A 25,735-nucleotide genomic window follows, 5' to 3' on the forward strand; every position below is an offset into this window, starting at 1 on the left:
AAGATCAGATTTGTCTTAATGATTTTATGTTTTTGATAACCAGTCTTTTGTTGTAAATATGTTTTGTGCTTCTGTTTCGTAGGTTATCTTTTGGTTAATAGAAATTCTTTTTTTTTGGGGGGGGGGGGTGGGAGGGTCCAGTCGTGGGGCCTGAACTTGGCCTGGGCACTGTCCCTCAGCTCTTCGGCTCAAGGCTAGCACTCTACCACTTGAGCCACAGTGCCACTTCTGGCTTTTTTCTTTTTGCTTATGTGGTGCTGAGGAATCGAACCCAGGGCCTCATGCATGCAAGGCAAGCACTCTACCACTGAGCCACCTTCCCAGACCAATAGAAATTCTTAATTTTAAAATATACTACTCTTTGTTTCTTTTTAAAAAAAAAAAAAAAAAAAAAACTATGTACAAGCCGGGTCCTGGTGGCTCACACCTGTAATCCTAGCTACTCAGGAGGCTGAGATCTGAGGATCATGGTTCAAAGCCAGCCCGGGCAGAAAAGTCCATGAGACTCTTATCTCCAATAAACCACTAGAAAACCGGAAGTGGCACTGTGGCTCAAGTGGTAGAGTGCTTGCCTTGAGCTGAAGAACGCAAGGACAGTGCCTAAGCCCAGAGTTCAAGCCCCATGACCGACAAAAAAAAAACTATATACAAGTATTTTATATACTCACATTTCCTAGTTCAGAGCCAATAAATTGTTTTTCCTTGGTTTCCTTGAATAAAATACTTAAATTATACGTTAGTGTTGAATCATGGCAATTAAAGACGTATTAGGAAAGTTACACAGAGAGAAATTAAATGAAAATTGCAGATAAAGAGGAAAGAGATAAGGAGAAAACTGAAGCAGGCACAAAGAATTCATAGAATATAGATGCTAGGTCCTTGTTGACAGAGTCTCAGCCAAGCCCAGTTAGAGAATAGGAAGCTGTGTTCCTTCTGGTTTTTCCACCCTACAGCCTTTACCTCAGCCTCAGCATGTAGCAGAAAACAGCTTGGGTCAAGAAAGATATATTGGCTAGGAGCAGGTGACTCATACCTGTAATGTAGTTACTCAGGAGCCTAAGACAAAGCTGGACCTATAGAGTGGCTCAAGTGGTAGTGCACCAGCCTAGCAAGTGCCAGACTAAGTTCAAACTCTAGTACCAAAAGGAAAAGTGTGTCTAATGTCCTTGATTTTTTTTTTTTTTTTTGGAAAGACTTTATAACGTCATTTTTGAAGGGAGGCATAGAAAATGGAAAAAGGACTTGCCCTTTTACCCATTTTGTGTGTGTGTGTGTGTGTGTGTGTGTGTGTAGGTATAACTCCTAATTTCTAATTTCTTTATTAGACTTTTCAGTTATATATGGATCAAGACAAAAGAAACAATAGAAACTTTGAAAATTTTCTGCACAATTGTCTTTACCTAGTTTGGTACCATAATTTGTATGTCCAAATGCTAACCAGCAAGAAAAACTTAAATTTAGTTTTTAGGTTTTATGAATTCTTAGAAAAGTAAATGTTTTTTTTTTGTTTTTTTTTTGCCAATCCTGGGGCCTGAACTCTAGGCCTGGGTGCTATCCCTCAGCTCATCAGCTCTTCAGCTCAAGGCTAGTGTTCTACCACCTGAGCCACAGGGCCACTTGCAGCTTTTTCTGTTCATGTGGTGCTCAGGAATCAAACTCAGGGCCTCATGCATACAAGGCAAGCACTCTACCACTGAGCCACCTTCCCAGCCCCAGACAAGTAAATGATTCTTGAATTAGGTTTTTATAACTACCCTATGATAGAGACCATATAAGACCTTACTGGTGTTCTCAGTACACCCTACAGTATTGGCGTATGTCATTCAATGTAGGACTTGAAGCCATCATTATTTTTAAAAAGAGATGTAAGTCCAGTCACATGTCTGTTACATCAATGATCAAAGTTAATTTTTCAAATGAACATGCTATTACTTATTTGCTTTGATCGACTTTTGGAGGTGTCAGGAGTAAAAACAACTATGAGATAAAAATTTCAGAGCTAAGCTGAGTACCGGTGGCTCACACCTGTAATTCTAGCTAATCAGGATGCTGAGATCTGAGGATTGTGATTCTAAGCCATCCTGAACAGAAATGTGAGACTCTTTATCTCCAATTAACTCCCAAAAAACCCATTGTGGTGCTATGGCTCAAAGTAACAGAGCACTGTCCTTGAGTGAAAAAGCTCGGGGATAGTGCCACAACTAACCCCACAACCAACCAAAGAATTAATTAATAAAAAAATCGAGGGGCTGGGAAGGTGGCTCAGTGGTAGAGTGCTTGCCCTGCATACATGAGGTCCTGGGATCGATTCCTCAGCACCACATAAGCAAAAAAAGCCAGAAGTAGCACTATGGCTCAAGTGGTAGAGTGCTAGCCTTGAGCTGAAGAGTGAGGGACAGCGCCCAGGCCGAGTTCAGGCCCCACAACCAAACAAAAAAAAAAAAAAAGGAAGGAAAACCTAGATGAAGGCCTATGTATGAATTCCTGTTTGATAGTGATAACTCTTGAAATTTCCTTCCCACTCATGAAAACACATTGGAATTGAGTAATATCTGGAAATCACATTCACGTGTATAATCCCAGCAAAGATTGTAAGGACAAGGAACAAAGGCAATCCTGGCTTTCAAAATGTGAGTGAGTGAATGTGAGTGAAACTCCGACTTGGCAAACAGGCTGAGTGCGGTAGATCAAATCTGTAATCCCATCTGTGAAGCATGGGTAGGAGGGGAGGTAGTCTTGGCTATCTTTGGCATAAAGTGTGCGACCCTATTTGAAAAATATCCTAAAATATCCTAAAGCAAAAGAAATGGAGATATAGCTGAAGTGATAGAGCACTTACCTAACAACATGAGGCCTGGAGTTCAAACATTTTACCACACATTAAAAAAAGAAAAACCCTTATACAGAAAAAAATCATATACTTCAAAAGTTTAAATTATTTTAGTAATACATTAATATTGTGTTACAGATCTATGGTAATAGTTTCAGTATTCTAGAACATCATTAACTGATGTTGGTTGATTGATTATAGCTGAAGCATAAATTAGAAGAATCCCAAGGGTTGTTTCATGTCCCATGTATCTTGCAGAGACCTTCAGATAAGACTTTGGGCTTCCTAAATTCACTGGTGTGTTCAGTTCAGGGTAAGGGATTCTGGAGATAGCCTCATTGCTCAAGCCTGCCTTTCCTACCTTGCCACATTATAAATGAGCTCCCGCTGTCTCTGCATCTCCAGTGTCTTATGTAATGCTTAAAGTTCCTGAAACTAGTTTATTTACATTCTAATAGTCTATACATCTCTAGCCACAAGAGCATTGAGGAATAGAGTAATAAATTTGAAAAAGAATGCTATTTAATTTTAACTATTTCTTACAGATCTTGAAGGCATAGCCTTCCTTGACACTGAACAAGGGAAACCATTTGTGTCTGTGTTTAGACATCTAAGGCTGCAGTACATTATTAGTGACCTGGCTTCTGCAAGGATCATTGAACAAGATTCTCTAGTACCTTCAGGTAAGTGGCAAGATGAGTTTCTGCCTGTAAGGGATTAGTGAGACAGTGCTCAAAAAAATAGGCTTTTTTTTTTTTTGTCATTGTGGGGCCTGAACTCTGGGCCTGGGTGCTGTCCCTCAGCTCTTCAGCTCAAGGCTAGTGTTCTACCACTTGAGCCATACCACCACTTCCGGTTTTTTCTGCTTATATGGTGCTGAGGAAACAAACCCAAGGCCTTAAGCATGCAAGGCAAGCACTCTACCACTGAGCCACCTTCCCTGCCTCAAGATAGGCATTTTTTTTTTTTTTTGGTCCAGTCGTGGGGCCTGAACTCTGGACCTGGGCACTGTCCCTCAGCTCTTCAGCTCAAGGCTAGCGCTCTACCACTTGAGCCACAGCGCCACTCCCGGCTTTTTTCTTTTTGCTTATGGGGTGCTGAGGGATCGAACCTGGGGCCTCATGCATGCAAGGCAAGTGCTCTACCACTGAGCCACCTTCCCAGCCCCCAAGATAGGCATTTTTATGCACAGTGGAATCATTTCTGTGCGCACATTATATATTGTGGGTATTTGCCCATATCATACTTCATTAAAATACTTTCCAGAATATAAATAGTCTTCTGTAGTATGAATGTTTTCCTGCTCACTAGCAGTGCTGGGGGTGGAACTCAGGGCTTTGTGCATGCTAGGCAAGTACTTTAGCGTACAGTCTCAGCCCTTGTTTTTTGAGACAACACAAGTTGGCTTCACACTCTTTAAATTTTTTAAATTGTTTCTATCATTAAGTAGTTGTACAAAGGAGTTGGTACCACTTAGTTTCATAGGATATGAATTAAATATTACGAATGCATTTCCCCAATCCCCACAACCACCTCCTCTCTGCCTTGTAAATGCTAGTATTACAGGTACGTACCACCATGCTGAGCACCAGATGTTCTTTGATTCTAGATCAGACTTTTAAAAGTGACTTTTGTTTGTGTACTTGTGGCTCACACTTATTTATCATCCTAGCTACTGAGAGGCTGAGATCTGAGGATCTTGGTTCAAAGCCAGCTCAGGACAGGAAAGTCTATGAGTCTTCATTTAACCAATAGAAACTCAACAGTGCAACTTTGCCCAAGTGGACAGCACCTGGACCCTAAGTTCAAGCTTCAGGACCAGCATTATGTATTTAAAAGTCATAACTGCTTTTTTAAAAAAAAAAATTAGTAATCCTTTAATTTGCTTATTTTATTTTTCTTAAAATCTTATACATGTTGAATCAAGCATATCTTTAATAATTGTAATATAAATCTTTTCTTTTTTTTTTTGCCGGTCATGAGGTCTGAACTCTGGGCCTGGGCACTGTCCCTCAGCTCTTCAGCTCAAGGCTAGAGCACTACCACTGAAGCCACAGCACCACTTGCGGCTTTTTCTGTTTATGTGGTGCTGAGGAACCGAACCCAGGGCCTCATGCTTACAAGGCATGCACTCTACCGCTGAGCTACCTTCTCAGCCCCTGTAATATAAATCTTTTGAAGCAACTAATTTAGTTTTCTAGGTTAACTATGTGGTAACACATAACCATACTAAAGTGCTTGCCTACCTTGTGGCAAACTGTGGATTCTGTCCCCAACACAAGGAAAAATTACCTAGTAGTATATAGCCACATAGCTCACATTATTGACAAAATTGATACATGTGGTCAGTAGGAATACATCTTAAATCTGGGGAAAATTGGGGGCTACAAGTACTGTTCAGTGATAGAGCATTTGACCTCAAGCACAATGGTGTTAATCCCCAACACCATTAAAAAAAAAAGGGGAGGGGGGAACTTAGTCACATTTGAGTTCCATTATTTCTTGCTTTTTTTTTTTCCTTTCCTTTTTTTCATGGGCTTGAACTCTGGGCCTGGGCATTGTCCCTGAGCTCTTCAGCTCAAGGCTGGTGCTCTCTACTTGAGCCACAGCACCACTTACAGTTTTCTGGTGGTTTATTGGGGATTAGAGTTTCATGGACTTTCCTGCCCCGGCTAGCTTAGAACCATGATCCTCAGAACTCAGCTTCCTGAATAGCTAGGATTACAGGCGTGAGCCACCAGTCCTTGGCAGCACTGTTTCTTAAATACTTTTTTTTTTGTCGGTCATGAGGCCTGAACGCTGGGCGTAGGCACTGTCCCTCAGCTCTTAAGCTCAAAGCTAGTGTTCTACCACTTGGTACACAGCTCGTCACTGCTGGCTTTTTCTGCTTATGTGGTGCTGAGGAATCCAACCCAGGGCCTCATGTATGCAAGGCAAGCACTCTACCACTGAGCCACTTTCTTAGCCCCTCCATTATTTCTTATAATTAGATGGATCTCAGGTCAGCTCATTGAAGACTTTACTCTGTCCATATTCTCCTTGTCATACTTCCCTCCACTCTCATACCTCTGATATGTATTAGTGCCATTTTTCCCATGCCTTCCTGTTACTTGCTTCGAAGTCAGGGTCAGGAAAATCTTAAGGGCTTTCATTCTTCACTCTTTGTTTGTTTGTTTTCTGCCAGTCCTGGGGCTTAAACTCAGAGCCTGGGCACTGTCTCTGAGTCTCTCTGTGCTCAAGGCTAGCACTTTACCACTTGAGCCACACTTTTTCTGAGTACTTGATTGGAATAAGAGTCTCACAGACTTTTCTGTCCTGGCTGGCTATGAACCACAATCTTCACATCTCAGGCTCCTGAGTAGCTAGGATTGGTCAGGGCTTGAACTCTGGGCCTGGGCACTGTCCCTGAGATCTTCAGCTCAAGGCTAGTGCTCTACCACTTGAGCCACAGTGCCATTCCGGTTTTCTGATGGTTTATTGGAGATAAGAGTCTCACTGACTTTCCTGCCCAGGCAGGCTTTGAACCGTGATCCTCAGATTTCAGCCTCCTGAGTAGGTAGGATTACAAGCGTGAGCCACTGGCTCCCGGCTCCCAGCTTAAATCTTAATTTAAATATATATAATTCAAATAAAGTCTAGTCAAGCAAAGCTGAATGATACCACTTTGAAGAATATAAAGCCATCTTTTTTACACATTTGTTAAAGATAAGGTTCCTGCCTGTTGTTTATTTTGTCTTTTTGAGATGAGATCTTGCTATGTAGCCCAATCTGGTCTTAAATTTGTAGTCCTCTTGCCTCACCTCTGAAGCACTGGGTTTACAGGCATGTACCACCATGTCAGACTAGCTATATGCTGTTGGGTTTTTTGTTTTGTTCTGTAGTACTAGGATTTGAACTTAGGGCCTTGTGCTTGCAAGGCAGAGCTATGCCTCTCAGCCCTTCTTTACTTTATTTTCAGATAGGGTCTCAAGTTTTTGTCCAAGATGTTCTGACTGCAGTCCTCCTATTCATGCTTTTTGTAAAGTTGGAATGACACCATGCCTAGCTTCTTATTAGCTGAGATGAAGACTTGTCCCCCTTCCCTGACTGACTTTGAGCCATAAACCTACCAGACTCTGCCTCATGTAGTTATGCACTTCTGAAATTGCTATTTTGAGCTTGAATTTAGGAGTGAAAACAGTTTCAACAATTACATTGTTGAAATTCTATGTTCTTTTATTTCAATTTATTGTTAATGTTTATATTTTAGAATGGCTGTCTTCTGTGTATAAACAGCAGTGGCTTGCTATGCTCCGGGCAGAGCAAGATAGTGAAGTGGGGTAAGTATATTACATTATATCATATTATTGTTAATATTTAAAGAAACACAAAAAGATTTGGGGCAGGGAATGGAACCTAGAGCCTGACACCTACTAGCAAGTATTCTACCACTGAGCTACACCCCCAATCCAAAAAAGAAAAACACCAGAAACTTTTGTTAATTAATTTTTAAATGCATTCATTATATTGAAAAATCAGTACTGTATTAAAATTTTAAACTGTTGAAGATCATATAATCAACCTTTTCCTTGTATTTTTATTTATAAGTTTTGAAATATCATTCTGGCCAATTAGATAGTGTGAAAAATGTTTGAATTTTTGCTTGCTACATTAGAAAAATTGAAGTTACATTTGGTTTTACCTACTCTTATATTTTTATTTTCTTTTGACATTGAAATATTATTTTGCAATAATACTTTTTTAAGCATGATTTTTATATTTATATGTACTTAAGGCTAATTTTTATATTACGGTATATTGTCAAATTCTAATTACTAAACAGGTTTTGAATTTGAACAAAATGAATAAAAATCATCTGGTTATAGATGCCCTCCTCCCCACAAGCATATGATTCATAGACTTTCTTTACTGTACGAGAAATAAAATAATCAGTTCTTTATTGTATTGTGCTTTGTAGCACACTTGCTTTCCCATTTAGTATTTAATCCTTGCAGTAGTTCCTTGAAATTGACAGTTTGAAGAAACACTACCTTCTACCTCCAAGTACATAGAAGAGGCATTGGGAAATGTGAAGTTTGCCCAATTTCTCTTTTTTAGTTTTTTTGGTGTCAATCCTGGAGCTTGAACTCAAGGCCTGTCTCTGAGCTCTTGTGATCAAAGCTAGTGCTCTACCACTTGAGCAATAGCTCCATTTCCAGCTTTTTTGGTGGTTAATTAGTGATGAGTCTCATGGACTTTCCTGCCTGGGCTGGCTTTGAACTGCAATCCTCAGATCTCAGCCTCCTGAGTAGTTAGGATTATAGGTGTGAGCCAAAGGTGCCTTGCTAACTCAATCTCTTTTAACTCTTATTTTTATATTCCAGAAAACTCCTAAAAATAATGAACTAGTTACAAGTTTATATACAAATAGTATATGAGTTACATAAATTCATGATGACTATGAGATTCTTTATCCAGAGTTTTTAGTTTATATTTTATAAATAAAATTCCACCTTTTTATTGAAAACATACTTATCCAGCATAAGTAATATAATAAAATGCTTGAAGGTAGATATAATTAATCAAAAACCAAAAAATAAAGTTTATTACTTAATGGAATTGAGATTTGAAACATTTTGTAATATATGAATAATAATGACTCATTCTATATCTTTTGTACATTCAGCTTTAAATTTTGGATTTATTTTCCAACATTTTTTTATTGATTGTGGAGCTTGAACTCAGCTCTTCAGCTCAAGGCTACCACTCTACCACTTGAAATACAGCGCCACTTCTGGTTTTCTGGTGGTTTATTGGAGATTGAGTCTCCTGGCCGTGAGGCTGGCTTTGAACTGCGGTCCTCAGAGCTCAGCCTCCTGAGTAGCTAGGATTACAGACATGAGCCACCAGTGCCCAGCCCAAGATTTTTTTTTCCACCTTTATTCTCATTGAGGTAATCAATCACTTTACCTAGGAGACTGAGCTAGAATAAGTATCTAATTTTCTTGACCTCAGAAGTACATGATATGGACTGAGGTATAGCTCATTAAAAGAGTGCTATCCTACCACCAAGTATGACACCTCAGGTTTGATGCCCAGCACTGGGGAAAAAGCCAGAAATGTGGTTCAAGCTATAGACTGCTATCGAAGAACCTCCACCCTGCTTTCCAGAGTGGTTAAACAAGTTTATACTTCCACAGTGTTAGTAGTGTTCCCTTTTGGCCACATCCCCCCTCTATCATTTGTTGTTATTAGATTTCTTGATAATTGATGGCATTCTAACTGGAATGAGGTAGAATCTCAGTGTTTTTGATTGGTTTTGTTTTGTTTTATTTTGGTTGGTCATGGGGCTTTTGAACTCTGGGCCTGGGCGCTGCCCCTGAGCTTTTCAGCTCTACCACTTGAGCCACTGTGCCACTTCTGCTTTTCTAGTGGTTAATTGGAGGTAAGAGTGTCAACGGACTTTCTTTCCTGGGCAGGATTTGAACCATGATCCTCAGATTTCAGCCTCCTGAGTAGCTAGGATTATAGGCATGAGCTACCAGTGCCTGGCCTCAGTGTTCTTTTGATTTTCATTTCTTTTATGGCCAGAGATGTTGAGCATTTCTTCAAGGGTCTATTGGCCATTCTTATTTCCTCTTCAGAAAAGTCTCTCTTTAAGTCTTTAGCACACTTATTTAATGGGGCAAGTGTTTCTTTGAGGATTTGTTTTTGGGGGATTTAATTTCTTGAGTTCTAAGTATATTTGAGATATGAGGCCCTTGTCTGTTGTACAGCTAGTGAAGGTCTTGTCCCAATCTGTGGACTTTATATTTATCTTGCTATCTATGTCTTTGCCATGGAGAAGCTCTGAAGTTTAATGCAGTCCCAGACAATAGATTGGAAATGAACTGTATAACTTGTGGGGGTGGAGTGGGAATTTGGAGGGAAAGTGGGCGAAAATGAGAGAGCGGGTAACAAGTTTGACAAGAAATGTACTCAATACCTTATATATGTAACTGTACTCCTTTGTATATCACCTTAAAAAAAAAACAAACGTGAAAGGGCCATAAGCCGGAAATAGATGATATAAAGAAAAAGTAGAAAAATAGATTGCTAGCCCTGAGCAAAAATGCTGTGTCACTTTCCTGCTTATACATGTCCAGGGATGAGTTGCTATTCAAGATTATTGAGGCTAGAGAACTGGGATCAGTATCCTTATTTTTCTTACTTTTATATAGAAAGTATAATTGTAATTCTTTTTTGGGGGCGGGGAGGGCCCATAAGGCTTGAACTCTGGGCCTGGGCACTGTCCCTGAGCTCTTCAGCTCAAGGCCAGCACTCTACCAACTTGAGCCACTGTGCCACTTCTAGTCTTCTTGTGGTTAATTGAAAGGAGGTAAAAGTCTCAGGTACTTTCCTGCCCGAGTTGGCTTGGAACTGCAGTTTTCAGATCTTAGCCTCCTTAGTAGCCAGGGTTAAAGGCATGGGCCACCGGCGCCCAGTTTAATTGTAGTTTTGGTTTATTTTTTTGGTCGGTCGTGGGGCTTGAACCCTGGACCTGGGCACTGTCCCTACACTCTACAACTCAAGGCAAGCACTCTACCACTTGAGCCACAGCACCGGTTTTCTTGTGGTTAATTGGAGATAAGAGTTTCACAGTGTTTCCTTGCCTGGGCTGGCTTTGAACCATGATCCTCAGATCTCAGCCTCCTGAATAGCTAGGATTACAGGCGTGAGCCACCAGCACCCAGCTTAATTGTAATTTTTTATAATACAAAAGTCTGGGAATTCTCTGTTACCAACAGGAAAGGCATGGCCAGTGGGACCTTCAACAGTCTACTCCAAAAGCCTTTCACATTAACTCCTCTCTGGTCCATTTTATGTTGCAAGGTTTTGTTTTTTTTTTTTTTTTTTTTTGATACTCTGCTGTTCTCTAGTCTTCTTTTTTTTTTTTTTTTGGGGGGGGGGGGGGGAGGGGTGGTGGTCCAGTCGTGGGACCTGAACTCTGGGCCTGGGTGCTGTCCCTCAGCTCTTCAGCTCAAGGCTAGCGCTCTACCACTTGAGCCACAGCGCCACTTCTAGCTTTTTTCTTTTTGCTTATGTGGTGCTGAGGAATAGAACCCAGGGCCTCAGGCATGCAAGGCAAGTGCTCTACCACTGAGCCACCTTCCCAGCCCCTCTAGTCTTCTTTTTATAGATTAAAAAATGAAAGAAAAACAGGCAATTCTTCCTTCTGTGTGTATTCCTTACCCCTGCACACAACACATATTCCTTCTCCACCCAGAGACTCCCACTTGGCGTGACTATTCTCTCTCTACTCTTGGAGAGAAATTGTGCCTTCTCCAGGCATTATTATCATGCCTCATTCCACATTATAATAATCATTAATTATGTCTTGTCCTGCCACCCTGAGCTCTCTGATGTCAGATATATTTATATTTACTTATTATTATATATTTTCTTCCCAGTTTCTTTTTTCTTTTTCTTTTTTCTTTTGGGGGGGGGGGTGCTGTCATGGGGCCTAAACTCTGGGCCTGCGCGCTGTCCCTCAGCTCTTCAGCTCAAGGCTAGCGTTCTACCACTTGAGCCACAGCGCCACCTCTGGCTTTTTTCTTTTTGCTTATGTGGTGCTGAGGAATCGAACCCAGGGCCTCATGCATGCAAGGCAAGCACTCTACCACTGAGCCATCTTCCCAGCCCCTTTCTTCCCAGTTTCTAGGCACTTGATATATGAGTGAATGCATGAATGGACATATTGTGCTGCTCTTATCATTTGGAATTATCAAATTGATAATGATATCGTTTATTAAAACTTGAAATAAGTGCTTCTCATAGTTGATTATACGGAGTTTTTTTTTTATGGTTGTGGGGCTTGAACTTAGTGCCTGAGCACTGTCCCTGAGCTCTTCTGCTCAAGGCTAGCACTCTACCACTTAGAGCCACAAGTCCACTTTGGTTTTCTCAGTGGTTAATTGGAAATAAGAGTCACATGGGGACTTTTCTGCTGGACTGCCTGTAAACTGCATTTCTCAGCTTTCAGCCTCCTGAGTAGCTAGGATTACAGGTGTAAGCCACCAGCGCCCAGCACATTTTTTAATGTAATGGATTACATTCTTTTTTTTTTTTTAGTCCTGGAGATTGAACTCAGGGCCTAAGTGCATGCCAGCCCCTCAACCCCTGAGCTATGTTGTAGCACAGTGCTGTATTTTTATCTATATCAAAATAAATTATTTTAAAATCTATTGCAAGGATGTTTATTCTTTTAAATTCACCATTCTTTTTCAATTCCTAATTGTCAATTTCCTATGAAAGTTCATGACTTACATATTATTTTAGGCCTCAAGAAATTAATAAAGAAGAACTAGAAGGAAATAGCATGAGATGTGGTAGAAAGCTCGCCAAAGATGGTGAAGTAAGTATGGATTGTGATTCTTACTATCCTAATGTAAACACTTTAGAAAATAATTGCTACCTACATTAAGCATTACCTTTGGGGATGTTAAGGTTATCTGGCTGCAGTGTCTGTCATTTTATTGATAGGTTGATTTGACTTAACTGCCTAGTTAGTTTTGAGTGTCCCCTTCCTCGCTCACTGTCCCCTGTGTTTCACTCCTGAACTGTGTGCTAAAAGTTGAAGACAGTAACTCTCCCTGGTCGAGGAGGAGCTGTTCTACAGCATGTCAGTTTATATGTATAATGCATCTTGATCACTATCACCCCTTCCATCATTTTCCCCACCTGCCATCTATCCCAACCCCATCCATAACTTTAATTTTTAAAGGTTATTCTGTTTGCAGTTATAATTATGATGTGTTCAGAGTATGAAAAAGACTTATCTTCCTTATTCCTAATTGCTCCTCTTTCATCCTTCATTGAACCCAGCTCCTTTAAAAGAAATTCTTTTGCAGTACTTCTACTGGACATACTGTTGCCATCATTCACAGAGTTCACTTACTCTGGTCAGCATTGGTGATTTCCTACCCTTCTTACCCCAGTGAGCTTATGTTCTCCCTATCCCAGCCATCAAATATCCCTACAAGATTTCACCGTTGATGAGTCTCACATTCCAAAGGTCCACTTCAGACAAATCATTTACAGGTCCTACCTCCTTATATCATGCTGTGCTCTCTAGAACAGGGGTGGGGAAACTTTTTTCTGACAAAGACCATTTGGATATTTGTAACATCATTCAAAGGCCATACAAAATAATGACTATAGGCAGGACATGTGAGCAACCAATGAGAAACATAAATGTTATCCTGTTGTGTACCATATGACATCATAGGCCTTATATGACCTGTAGGCCAGACATTCCTCATTTCTGCTCCCAAACCTGGACTCCAGCAATTTTTTTAACACCTCTAGGATGATAATACATTGTTCTTAATAACTTAAATTTTACTTAATACTTTAAATTTTACTTTTCCATCATAGGATTGATCCTTTATTTATACTTTTAGCTTCCTTGTTCTCTTTGACTGTCAAACTTTGATGGTTAAACCCCTCTTCTTGTTAAAACCCAGTTTTGCATGCTATCACACCTGCATGAAGACAGATGAATAAATGTCGTAGCAGCAAACATGAAACAGGTCTTTGTGCTGAGTGGTGATTCTCCTGCATTTCCCTAGTACATTTATCCTCTGGTATGACTCATACCTTCTCTCAAAAGAGCAGCCCTCAAGGTGGGCACTGGTGGCTCATGCCTGTAATACTAACTACTCAAGAAGCTGAGATCTGAGGATTGCCATTTGAAGCCAGCTGAGTAGGGAGGTCCATGAGACACTTCCAGGTAGCCACCAAAAAGTCAGAAGTAGAGCTGTTGCTCAGGTGGTAAGAGTACTAGCACGAAAGTTCAGAGACGTAAGCCAAGAGAAAAGAGACAAACGGCACATGATCTAAAAAAATCTTTGTCCTTTGCTTCTTACCTGTGAATGACTTATCAAAATATTGGATGGGGGGCTGGGAAGGTAGTTCAGTGGTAGAGCACTTGCCTTGCATGCCTGAGGCCCTGGGTTCGATTCCTCAGCACCACATAAGCAAAAAGAAAAAAGCTGGAAGTGGCGCTGTGGCTCAAGTGGTAGAGCGCTAGCCTTGAGCTGAAGAGCTGAGGGACAGTGCCCAGGCCCAGAGTTCAGGCCCCACGACTGGACCCAAAAAAAAATATATATATATATATTGGATGGGTATTATAAAAATTAGCTGTATTGATCATATCAACACTGTAACTACCTACATAGTATTCTGGTGTTTGCCTTTTATTAGGACCAGCCATGATTCATAGAGCCTCTTTCTTGTGAAATGCATCCTACTATTTAAATATTTATGCTGTGTTAATAATATTATATTGACATATGATGTGTATATGTGTGACCAGAGTATGAAGAGAAAGGATTACAAGATGTATGAGTGTCATGACATAATAACCTTTCACAATTCAGAATTAGGGAATGATGAAGACAGACCAAATCTAAATAAAACACTTTATCATTTAAAAAAAAAAAAAAAAAGTTCAGGGACAATGTCCTGGCCCTGAGTTCAAGCCCCAGGACTGACACCGTTGCCTACCCTCCAAAAAAAAGACAGCTTTCATTCCTAATAACTTGATAGGCATTTTACTATTCCTGATAAGGTCCTCCTGTATTTTACCTCTGGCTTTTACTTATTCTGTCTACCTCTGACCCTCTTCCTCCAAAACACTTCTTGATCTGCTCCTTCATCAACCTCTTCAGACAGTTTCCCTAAGGATCTGTTTACATCAGCTCCCAACACCAAGCCTCTCTCCTCTTCTCCTGACATTCTCCTCTTTCATTCTATGTGTGCTGTTATCCACTCCCACCATACATATTCACCTGATGGAATATAAATTCTGCTAGGGTAGATCTCTACTACCTAGGAATAAAGCCTGGCATACAGTATATATGCTGAGAATGTATAAGTGGAATTAATGTCATAATTCAGGTTATCAGTCAAGCCCTGAAGCCCTACCTTAGTTTCCTAAATCACCCTATCTTTAATACTTATATCCTTAATATCCTTAATACTTAAATTTATTTAGCTAATGATATAAATGAACAAACTTGGAACCTCATGGTTCCATTTTAAAATAACCCAGTGATACTTTAAAGTGAAAATTTTTGTTTTGTTTTGTTCTTCAGTACTGGGGTTTGAACTCACAGCCTGCCCAGCAAGTGCAAGGCAGGTACTCATATATCTGAGTCTGTACTGTTTTTGTGTTTTTTTTGTTTTTGGTGCCAGTGCTGGGATTGATTTGTCTGTGTGTCTGTGTCTATGCCTGTGCTGGGATACTGTCTTTCAGCATTTTCACTGAAGGATGGTGCACTATCTGTTGAGTTAGGTTTCTACTTTCAGCTTTTTGGTGGTTAACTAAAATAAGTGTCTCATGGACTTTCCTGCCCAGGCTGGCTTTCACAGTCCTGAGATCTCAGCCTGAGTAGGTAGGGTTACAGGTGTGAGCCACCAGTTCCTGGTTTAGCTATGGGTTGAGAAAGGGTCTTACATATATGCGTAGGTTTCCATGAATCCCAATCCTCACAATTTCAGCTTTCCGAGTAGCTGGGATTGCAGACATGTGCCACTGGCACCCCGCTAGAGGGCTTTGAACTTCTAGGGTTTGAACTCTAGGTTTCATGCTTGTTAGGTAAGCAGTGGAGCACCACTGCTTGAGCCACACCCCTAGTTCTTTTTGCTTTGGTCATTTTTGAGATTAGTCTCATTTTTTCCCCAGGCTGGCCCTAGATCACCATCCTTCTGTTTACATTTCCCCTCATACTAGAATGATAGTCATGCGCCACCTCACACAACTGCTTCTGTTGAGATATAGTCTCACAAACTTTTTACCTAGCCTAGCCTTAAACCATTATTTTCCTGACCACAGCCTCCTGAAAGATAGTAATATAGGCATTAGCCACCACTTTAGTGGGTTATTACATCCATCCAGACTCATGGCACCTAGGCTAAAGTTACTTAACTTGCAGTGGAAGCCATATTAATTTGTGGTAAAATTGTAGTGTGGAAATCATGCAGAGGTACAGTACCAGGTAAGTGACTAAGGAATGACAATTCCAAATGCTTCTTCTCTGGTGTGAGTGTCCTGCATGGGAAGCTTTAGAGGAATGGTACTGGCAAAAAGTAGAGGGCTCATGGGAGAAATTCTTGGAATAAGTTAGAGGGGGAAACATTTTTGACTTGCTAATGTGATAAACTGAAATAAATCTCTCTTTTGTGTCTCATAGTACTGCTGGCGGTGGACAGGTTTTAACTTCGGCTTTGACCTACTTGTAACTTATACAAATCGGTACATCATTTTCAAACGCAATACACTGAATCAGCCATGTAGTGGATCTGTCAGTTTACAGCCTCGAAGGAGCATAGCATTTAGGTAGGAGGAGAGTTCCCCTCCCCACTCTCATGACAGGAAAAATAGGAAATAAAACCTTGAAGCCGGGCGCCAATGGCTCATGCCTGTAATCCTAGCTACTCAGGAGGCTGAGATCTAAGGATCTCGGTTCAAAGCCAGCCTGGGCAGGAAAATCCATGAGACTCTTTATCTCCAGTAAACCATGAGAAAACCGGAAGTGGTGCTGTGGTTCAAATGGTATAACACTTGCCTTGAACTGAAGAGCTGAGGGACAGCACCTAGTCCCAGAGTTCAAGCCCCACAACTGACAAATAAAACCAATAATGTATACAGCAATAGTAATATACTGAATGTAACTAAGTGCTGGGAACTCCTAAGACTTGATTCTTTGAACAGGTATTTGTGTATTCATTATTATCATCCATAGTGCATTATCCATAGTGGCCAAAGTAATCCGTTTTATGTCCATGTCAGGTCTGAAGTATAGTAACAAATATACAATGGAGTATTGTATACATTAAAAAAAAAAATAGGCTCCATTAGGAACCAGGGACTGGTGGCTCATGTCTGTAATCCTAGCCACTCAGGTAACAGAGATCTTGAGGATGGTAATTTGAAGCCAGTCTAATTAAGCAACAAAAAGCCAGGCTTTAGGCATGACTCAGGTGTTAAAGCATAAATCGTGAGCAAGCAAGCTGAGCAAGAATTTGTGGCCTTGAATTCAAACCCAATACCAGTCAAAAAAAGGGGGAGGGGGAAGGGAGGGACGGGAAGCCAGGCATGATGATGCCAGAATCCCAGTTCTTGGCTACATAATAAGACCTTGTCTCAAGTTTTAAAAAAAAAGGGAGGAAGGAAAGATGGGAGGGAGTGAAAACCAACATAGGCTAAACTTGAATGAATTTGAAGACATTATTATGTAATCGTGTTACAAAAGGATAAGTATTATATGATTCCACTCATATTACATACAAGGGGACAGAATGTAGACTGGTGGTTTCCAGGGCTGGGAAGGGAAAATGGAGAGTTTTATCTGGGGAGATGAAATGTTTTGGAGGTGAGTAGTAAGGGCAGAACATTCTGTGTTTAATGCCACAGAATCATGTACAAAAATAATTATGATGGTAAATTTTATGGTAAATATACCTAACACGGTTATTTTATACATCAAAATAATAAATCTGAAATGGAAACAGTTTACAATTTGGAAGGACTTTAAAGTCTGATAAGAAAGAATATGAAGAGGCTGGGAAGGTGGCTCAGTGATGAAGAATAAATATTAAAGTGAAATGGGTTGTTTAAAATCAATTTTTGGTTAAAAATCAGAAATTTTGGTTTAAAAATCATGAGTTTATTTTTATTTATTTTTAATCCTAGATTACGGTTGGCTTCTTTTGATAGCAGTGGAAAACTAATCTGTAGTAGAACAACGGGCTATCAGATACTTACACTTGAAAAGGACCAGGTAGGTTGGTTACTTTTCTGTTGTCTTACTGAGGATTTGTGCTTTAAAACCTCAGGGACATTCTGAACTAGAATTAATGTTAAAATAATGCCATGTTAACTTTTGAAGAGTTGTTAGACTTCTTGAAAGTAAATATGAAGCATGGTGTTTGTTCAGTGCCCTGCACTATCTCATACGTGCACACTTGGGCAGCCCTATCCACAAGATGCCTTACTGTATATAAGCAGATAGCCAGCTCGGAAAATGGCTCCAGTGGCAAACGCTTTTGGTCTCCCACTTCAAAGAAGGAGGGTATTGTACCTTTAGAAAAGTAATGGAGACAACAGAAGCAAAAGAACAATTTAATCTGGGGCAGGGGAAAGCTGACTATCAGGAAATGATTGTATTATATCCAACATCATCTTCAGAAACCTATGTACCTCAAGTCTTATGTACCTCAAGTCTTTATTCATAGCAGACTCCTTGTAGACAACCCAGTATATTGCCATGAATATTAAGAGAACATTTTTCTCTGGCACAGTAGGTTTGTAAGATTACAAACATCTGTAGTGTGCCCCTAATTATTTGTAAAGTCATTCAACAATCAGAAAGTAGAATTTGAATATTGAGATGCAGAGGAAGTTTGTTTATTTTGCCAGTATTGAAGCTCAAGGCTTGTGCTGTATGATTGGAGCCACAGCTCTGCTTCCAGCTGCTTATTGATAGCTAATTGGAGATTGGAGATTGGAGATTCTTTGAACTTCAAGCCCTCAGATCTTACCACCCTGAGCAGCTAGGTTTATAGGCATGAGCCTATTGAAACTAATTAACATTCCCAAGGGCATACTTTTTTAAAAAATATGTTTTTATTATCTTTAGTTGTACAAAGGAGTTTATGAATACAGTACATCTTGATCAATGTCACCACTTTCAACATTCTCACCATCCCCCAACCCACCGCTTCCCTCACTTTTTGTAACTTTATAGGATATGTATTTTTCTTGCAATTTAACAGCAGTTTATAAATACAATGCATCTTGATCAGTATCAATCCCTTCAATGTTTTCAACCCGTTTGACCCACTCCTTCCCTTATTTGTCTTAATTTTGTGGTATATACAATGAATTCTTTTTTGGGGGAGGGGGGCCGTGGGAGGGTCCGGTCGTGGGGCCTGAACTCTGGGCCTGGGCGCTGTCCCTCAGCTCTTCAGCTCAAGGCTAGCACTCTACCACTTGAACCACAGCGCCACTTCCAGCTTTTTTCTTTTTGCTCATGTGGTGCTGAGGAATCAAACCCAGGGCTTCATGCATGCAAGGCAAGCGCTCTACCACTGAGCCACCTTCCCAGCCCCTATACAATGAATTCTTGACTGTGTTCGCCCTCTCTTCCCCACTTTATTCATCTACTCCCTCTCCCCTAGACCCCTCTCTCCTTGTGAGTACATATTTCTTGGTGCTTATTTTGTTGGGCATTGACTTAGTCCTTCTAAAGAATTATACTATTTGAAAGCCAAGCACTGGTGACTCACACCTATAGTCCTAGCTACTCAGGAGGCTGAGATCTGAGGATTGCGGTTCAAAGCCAGCCCAGGCAGGAAAGTCCATGAGCTGTGGCTCAAGTGGTAGAGCTCTAGACTTGAGCTGAAGCACTCAGGGACAGCGCTTAGGCCCAGACCAACCAAAAAAAAAAAAACTATTTGAACTATCCAGAGTCTTATACTTCATTTAATTCATTTGACTTACTGTTTCAATGCCAGATTCAGAGCCTAGACAGTTCTCACACATTAGAAGAAGATAACAGTTTTCCTCACAGAAACTTGTAGAGCATCCTTCCCATTGCAAGGAACCTTCAAGTTGCACTGTAATCTCCCAGAGCTTTGTAACAGCCATTATGGGAACTCTACTGGTGAGACTAGATGAGTGGCCTGTGAGGATGTCCATTATGTCAGGTATATGCTGAGAAAGTTCAACTTTTCCTCCACGGGACTTTTCTCTTGGTCCTTCTGGAACTCAATGGACAATAACTACCCTTACCTTTCACCTGGAACTTCATTAAAAAAAAAACTACAAATGTATATACACAATCACCGTGGCTCAAAGCAGCTGGAGTTATTAAAAAAGTAGAAAAACACCAGGCTCAGCTAGGCAAGGTGGTATAATACCTATAATACCAGTACTGGGAGACCAAGGCAGGAAGGCTATGAGTTTGAGGTCAGCCTGTAATCCTAGCTACTCAGGAGGCTGAGATCAAAGGAATAAAGTTCTGGACCACAACAAGTTAATAAATATATTGCAAATGTTGCTATGCTGCTTGATTATTTTGGCTTATACCATACATAATTTAGCTCTTACACTTTTTGGTTTTGTTTTTTGTGCTAATATCAGGGCTAAAACTCAGGGCCTCAAGTTTGTCCTTGGCTTACTTGCTAGAAGCTGACATGTTATCTCTTCCAGTCCAGCTTTTTTTTTTTTTTTTTTCAGAGTGGAAAATCATGTTATTTGTCCTGGGGTGGGGGCAGTGTCATCTCAGAACTTTTAGAATTGCTTCTTGGTGCCAGCAGCCTTGGATACCTTGAGGACATTGAATCAAATGGTCTTGCTCAGGGGCCAGCACTCACCCACAGTGAGTGAACATCCCAATCTGGATGTCGCAGGGGCCAGGTGCACAGACATGTTCTTGTGCTTCTTGAAGCAATTGTACTTCCGGATGTAGTGGAGGTAGTCTTGGCAAGTGACAGTGGTCCTCTGCATCTTCATCTTGGTCATCACACCAGACAGGATCCACCCTCAGATGATGATGTTACCCATGGAGGGGCATTTCTTGTCAATGCCCGGAATGGACTCTTTGGGTGTCTTGAAGCCTACACTGATGTTCTTGTAGTATCTGGGGAGCTTCTCCTTGCCACTTTCTCCCAGCAGCATCCTCTTACTTTGAAAGATGGTCAGCTGCTTCTGGTACGCATACTCTGTCTGAATATTGGTCATCTTCCCAGATGACTGGGGAAAAAGCCAGTCCAGCTTTTTGCTTGTTAATTGGAAATAGCGTCCTAAGGATTCTTTGACCCTCAGTCCTTTGATCTCAATCTCCAGAGTAGCTAGGATTACAGGATGAGCTACCAGTGACTCTTTTTGTTTGTTTGTTTGTTGTCAGTAATGGGCTTAAACTCTGGGCCTGGGCGCTGTCCCTGAGTGCTTCAGCTCAAGGGAAACACTCTACCACTTGAGCTACACTTGGATTTTCTGCTGGTTAATTGAAGATAAGAGTCTCACGGACTTTCCTGCTCGGGCTGGCTTTGAACCGTGATCCTCAGATCTCAGCCTCCAGTAGCTAGGATTCATGCGTGAGTCACTGGCACTCAGCTTCAGTGACTCTTTATTGTTGTTGTTTTTTAAAAACAAGGTTTCACAATGAACCCCAGGCTGACCTTGATCTCTCCATCCCAAGTGTAACTAGGATTACAAGTATATGCCACTGTACCTGGCTACAAGTGGATTTATTGATCCTGGAGTTTAGACCATTATATAGGTCTAATATATAAGTCTAATTATATAGGTCTATGAAGTCATAGAGCTGTGGTTACAACAGATAGTGTGAGCCCAAACAAGGTGAAGAAGTACCATGAGGAAATAGAAATGGGGCACAGGAAGATGCTGTTTTCCTGTCTGCTCCTGTGATGCCTGAGCCACACAGCTTCTATCTCCCAGGTGGAACTTTATCACTCAGGTCCGTCAGTGCAATTGGAGATGCACATGGATTCCTCAGGTGGAGTTAAAACTAGATATGTCTTGTTAGGGAGAGAAAAGGATGACTAGTACAACGTAATAGGTGTGTCTACTCAATGCTCAACTGATATCATCTCCCTGGAGTTCACTGTGGCCTTAACTGTATTCAGACATCACATTTCTGACCTTCTTTAGAACTTTTGTTTTGTCATGGTGCATAGGACTGGTATTTGTCATCAGATACACATAGCATCAGCGCATTGTCCTTCTCATGAGGCCATAGTAACTCAAGCATCTTCACACCACCTCTGCTCTGACATTATTCCTCTCTGGTGACACTGTTAGCACTGTTAGCTGGATGACATCACCAGAATTTTGTCTAAGTACCACTTTCCTCCTTTGGAGTGTCAAGATAAACCTCAGCAACAGTTGTGTTCCTCACCTTTATCCTGTTCATTACAACTACTCCCCTGCCCTGGTACAGAACTGTCATAGTAAGCCCACTTCAGTCATTCAGATAAATTTTGTTTTAATCCCTCTGCATTACAGGAACACATGCTTCAAACTAAAAAATTAAGCAGTGCTTAATGGTACTTCTTTCAAAATATATGAAGTAAATTGAAACTACTAGTGCATATGATTGTACAGGATAGATCTCAATTGTTAAAAATGTAGGAATTCTGACAAACATAGTCCGTCCTGTTATCCTAGCTACTTAGGAGACAGAAATGAAGAGATGCATGGTTTGTGAAGCAGCCTGGACATAAAGTTCACAAGATTCCATCTCAACCAATGGCTGGGCACTATGAGTACCTGTTATCCCCAGGGAAGCACAAGTAGAAAGATCACAGCCAAGACCAACTTGGGTATTTATACTCAGACCCTACGCTGAAAAAAACGGCAAAAAGCAGTCAGAGGCATGGCTCAAGTAGTAGATTCCCTCCCTTGCAAGCTTTAGGTCCTAAATCCAGTCCCTAATACTGCCACCAGAAAATAGATTCACATTTCAGTTTTGCTTTTTTTCTCTGAGGATTTATTCTGTTGACCAAATGTTGCCATTAATGGATTTGTGTAGTTTCATGTAGATCTATAGCATCTTGGTGGTATTTTTGTGACTCCCACTTCAAGCCTGTGTACAGGAGCCTGGAACATCTCCTGTATTGATGTCACTCAACCAGCAATTACTTTTACATGATAATGTATTTCATGTTCCAGATGACATATTACATGTTTCTTCTAGGGATAGTGGAAACTCGAACCATACTTTTCCATGCCTGATGGCGATAATAATGCCTACCTTCCATGGATTGAACTCAGATCCTTGCACAAGCTAGACAAGTATTCTGTCTGAGCTATATCCCAGCCCCTGTTTGCTGTATCTGTTCATAAAATATGTAAAAACTTGGCAGAAGCTTTTGCAAGATAACTACCACTATTGAGTAATATATAGCTAACTCCACAATGTCTCATTCAGTCCCCAGATTGATCATGTAAAAACAAGCGCTCTTCTGTCTTCATTTTTTTTGTTGGTTTGAAATTGTTTTTTTAATACGTTTTTTATTGTAAAAATAGCGTACAAAGGGGTTACAGTTACATGAGAAGGTAATGAGTACATTTCCTATCGCTGTTCTCCATTTTGTGGAGGGGGGGGTCCGGTTGTGGGGCTTGAACTCTGGGCCTGGGCGCTGTCCCTCAGCTCTTCAGCTCAAGGCTAGCACTCTACCACTTGAGCCACAGTGCCACTTCCGGCTTTTTTCTTTTTGCTTATGTGGTGCTGAGGAATCAAACCCAGGGCCTCATGCATGCAAGGCAAGCGCTCTACCACTGAGCCACCTTCCCAGCCCCGCTGTTCTCCATTTTTTACAGCAAGGAAAACTGAAGGTGTAACAGGATCGCACCTCTAGTGGGCTGGAATTTGGAGGTTGGGGCTGTGGTGCCTAAACTCCCATACTCTTCTTTTGGTTCAGTTTAATAGTTTGGTTTCTTTAATTTTGATGGAATATTGCTATTTAGTTGTCATTAAACCAACAAATTTGTCTTACAGGAACAAGTGGTGATGAACTTGGACAGCAGGCTTCTGGTCTTCCCTTTATACATCTGCTGTAATTTCTTGTATATATCGCCAGAAAAAAGAACTGAAAATAATCGCCATCCAGAAAATCCAGAAAATTGAGGATCTCATCTGTTGGAAAATAGTAGCACTTTGAAAACTTTTTGTTAAGCCAGCTTTAATTCAGTGGCCCTACTGATATTCACACCTAAGGTGACTAACATTGACAAAGGCCTTATGTACTGTACAGATAACATGGAGATGATTTTTACCCTCATTACATTTCTATGCACATGAAAACAGTTAAACCATGTATGTTTTAAAGATGTCAATTCTTGCTTTTAATTTAGCATCAATAGAAAATTGCTGTAAGTAAATTCCACGTTGCTTTTTAACAATAGATTTGATACTTAGCTTAAACTTTGATCCTACCTAATGTTAGTAAGCCTTATTTAGCCATCCGTAGTTTCTTTTTCTTTTGCTCAAGTGACTGCTAAAGGAATACTTTGAACAGCTCTTCAGCTTACAAATGCTTTTCCATTGGTGCCTTTAAAGCTGTCCTTCAACTTCCTCATCGTGCATTTCCTCCAATAGCTTTCCACTCCCTGCTTAATTTAGCCATCAGATACTTTTTCATGATTGAGGAGGTTATTATAAGAAACTTTTTTAAATGTAAGCATTTTCATACTTTTTTTAAAATTCAGCTTTCTTAGGATTTTAACAACAGTAGCAAAAGCAGGTATCAGCTTTAGACCTTTAAAGTTGACTGAGGGAAAAATTAATTTGATTCAGAGGATTTTCCTTTGCCTTTACATGGTCTCGTCTTGGACATTCTGTATACTTTTTACTATTCGGTTATGAATTATTTGTGTACCAGATATTACACTTAAACATTTTCATGTTATCTGACCTTTAGGATTATTTCTGTTCAAATTTTAGTTGGGAAGTCTGTTTCCTACCTAACTCAGGACTTTATAACCTCTGGATTGAGTGCCTTTACGTTATACATGCTGATAGGAATTTCATAGTAAATGTATATAAGGCTAGAAGGTCTAATATGGAAGCTGAAAATAAAGCATTAATGTAAAAGTAGAGCTTATTTTTGTCAAAAATGAAAGGTAAACTTGTCATAATTTACATATGTTGGCTTCTTATGTTTATTGCTACTTTGAAAATAGCCATGCTTATTTTCATTCCAGTCAGACAGAGTGAATATGTCTGTGGTTGATGTATATTTTAGTATGTTTTCAAAAATGGGAATCATTTTTATGTATCTGTACAAATAATAAATGCCCATTTGGAAAAAGAATAAATAATATCCTACTTAAAATGAACAAATCAGGATTTATCTTATTATTATTTGCTTTCTAGGTAGTTTTTCCCAACTACATTTAACTTTTTAAATTTACTGATAGTTTTTTTCCCAGTAATAAGTTCATAAATTGTTTATATCCTTTCAGAATTCTTATTTTTGGTTTACATAAAGGAAACTTGTAAGTGCTTCCTCATACCCCCTTAGACTGTAAGATTGAATACTGCTACATTTCTTAATCTTATGTTTGGCTATAATCATATCTCATGAGATATATGGAAGGGTTTTTTTCTTAGAGTAGCCCACAAGGTTATTTACACTTTTATTTTTTTGGGAGGGTCCGGTCATGGGGCCTGAACTCTGGGCCTGGGCACTGTCCTCAGCTCTTCAGCTCAAGGCTAGCACTCTACCACTTGAGCCACAGTGCCACTTCCGGCTTTTTTTTTTTTTTTTTTTTTTTTTTTTTTTTTTTTTTTTTTTTGTCGGTCGTGGGACTTGAACTCTGGGCCTGGGCGCTGTCCCTCAGCTCTTTCAGCTCAAGGCGAGTGCTCTACCACTTGAGCTACAGCGCCACTTCCAGTTCCGGCTTTTTTTATTTTTTCTGCTTATGTGGTGCTGAGGAATCGAACCCAGGGCCTCATGCATGCAAGGCAAGCGCTCTACCACTGAGCCACCTTCCCAGCCCTATTTATACTTTATATCTTAAAAAACAGAGCTGAGCACTATTAGTGCACACTTGTTATCCCAGCATTCAGTAGATGAGAGTATGAAACCTTGTCTCAAAAAAAAAAGAATAGAAAACCTTTTTTTCCTTCAATACTGGGGTTTGAACTCAGGGCCTTGCACTTGCTAGGCAGATGCCACACCCCCTGCTCTTTTTGCTATGGTTGTTTTTCAGGTGTGAAAACCCTTGGCTGACCTGGAACATGAGCCTTCCGTTTATACTTCCCATATAACTGAGATGACAGTCACATACCCCTACACCAGGTTTTTATTAGATAGTCCTGTAAACGTTTTTCCCAGGCTGTCATCAAACAG

At 40.4% G+C, this 25,735-nt stretch overlaps 1 protein-coding gene and 1 pseudogene across 1 annotated transcript in view; one reads left to right on the forward strand and one right to left on the reverse strand.

The window, feature by feature from the left end:
• The window catches only part of Gmcl1 (germ cell-less 1, spermatogenesis associated), a 47,268-nt gene extending 22,549 nt beyond the window's left edge, over positions 1-24,719 (forward strand). The window contains exons 9-14 of the mRNA XM_042683094.1: positions 3,376-3,513; positions 7,080-7,149; positions 12,128-12,203; positions 16,045-16,190; positions 17,547-17,634; positions 23,380-24,719. Coding sequence (XP_042539028.1) covers positions 3,376-3,513; positions 7,080-7,149; positions 12,128-12,203; positions 16,045-16,190; positions 17,547-17,634; positions 23,380-23,508 — 647 coding nt within the window. The 3' untranslated portion in view covers positions 23,509-24,719. The remainder of the gene's footprint in view (positions 1-3,375; positions 3,514-7,079; positions 7,150-12,127; positions 12,204-16,044; positions 16,191-17,546; positions 17,635-23,379) is intronic.
• Positions 20,139-20,597, reverse strand: LOC122110512 (annotated as a pseudogene).
• Positions 24,720-25,735: the final 1,016 nt, after the last annotated feature.

The sequence above is a fragment of the Dipodomys spectabilis genome, unplaced genomic scaffold (assembly GCF_019054845.1).
Source record: "Dipodomys spectabilis isolate Male_0828 unplaced genomic scaffold, ASM1905484v1 ptg000079l, whole genome shotgun sequence".
Taxonomy (NCBI): domain Eukaryota; kingdom Metazoa; phylum Chordata; class Mammalia; order Rodentia; family Heteromyidae; genus Dipodomys; species Dipodomys spectabilis.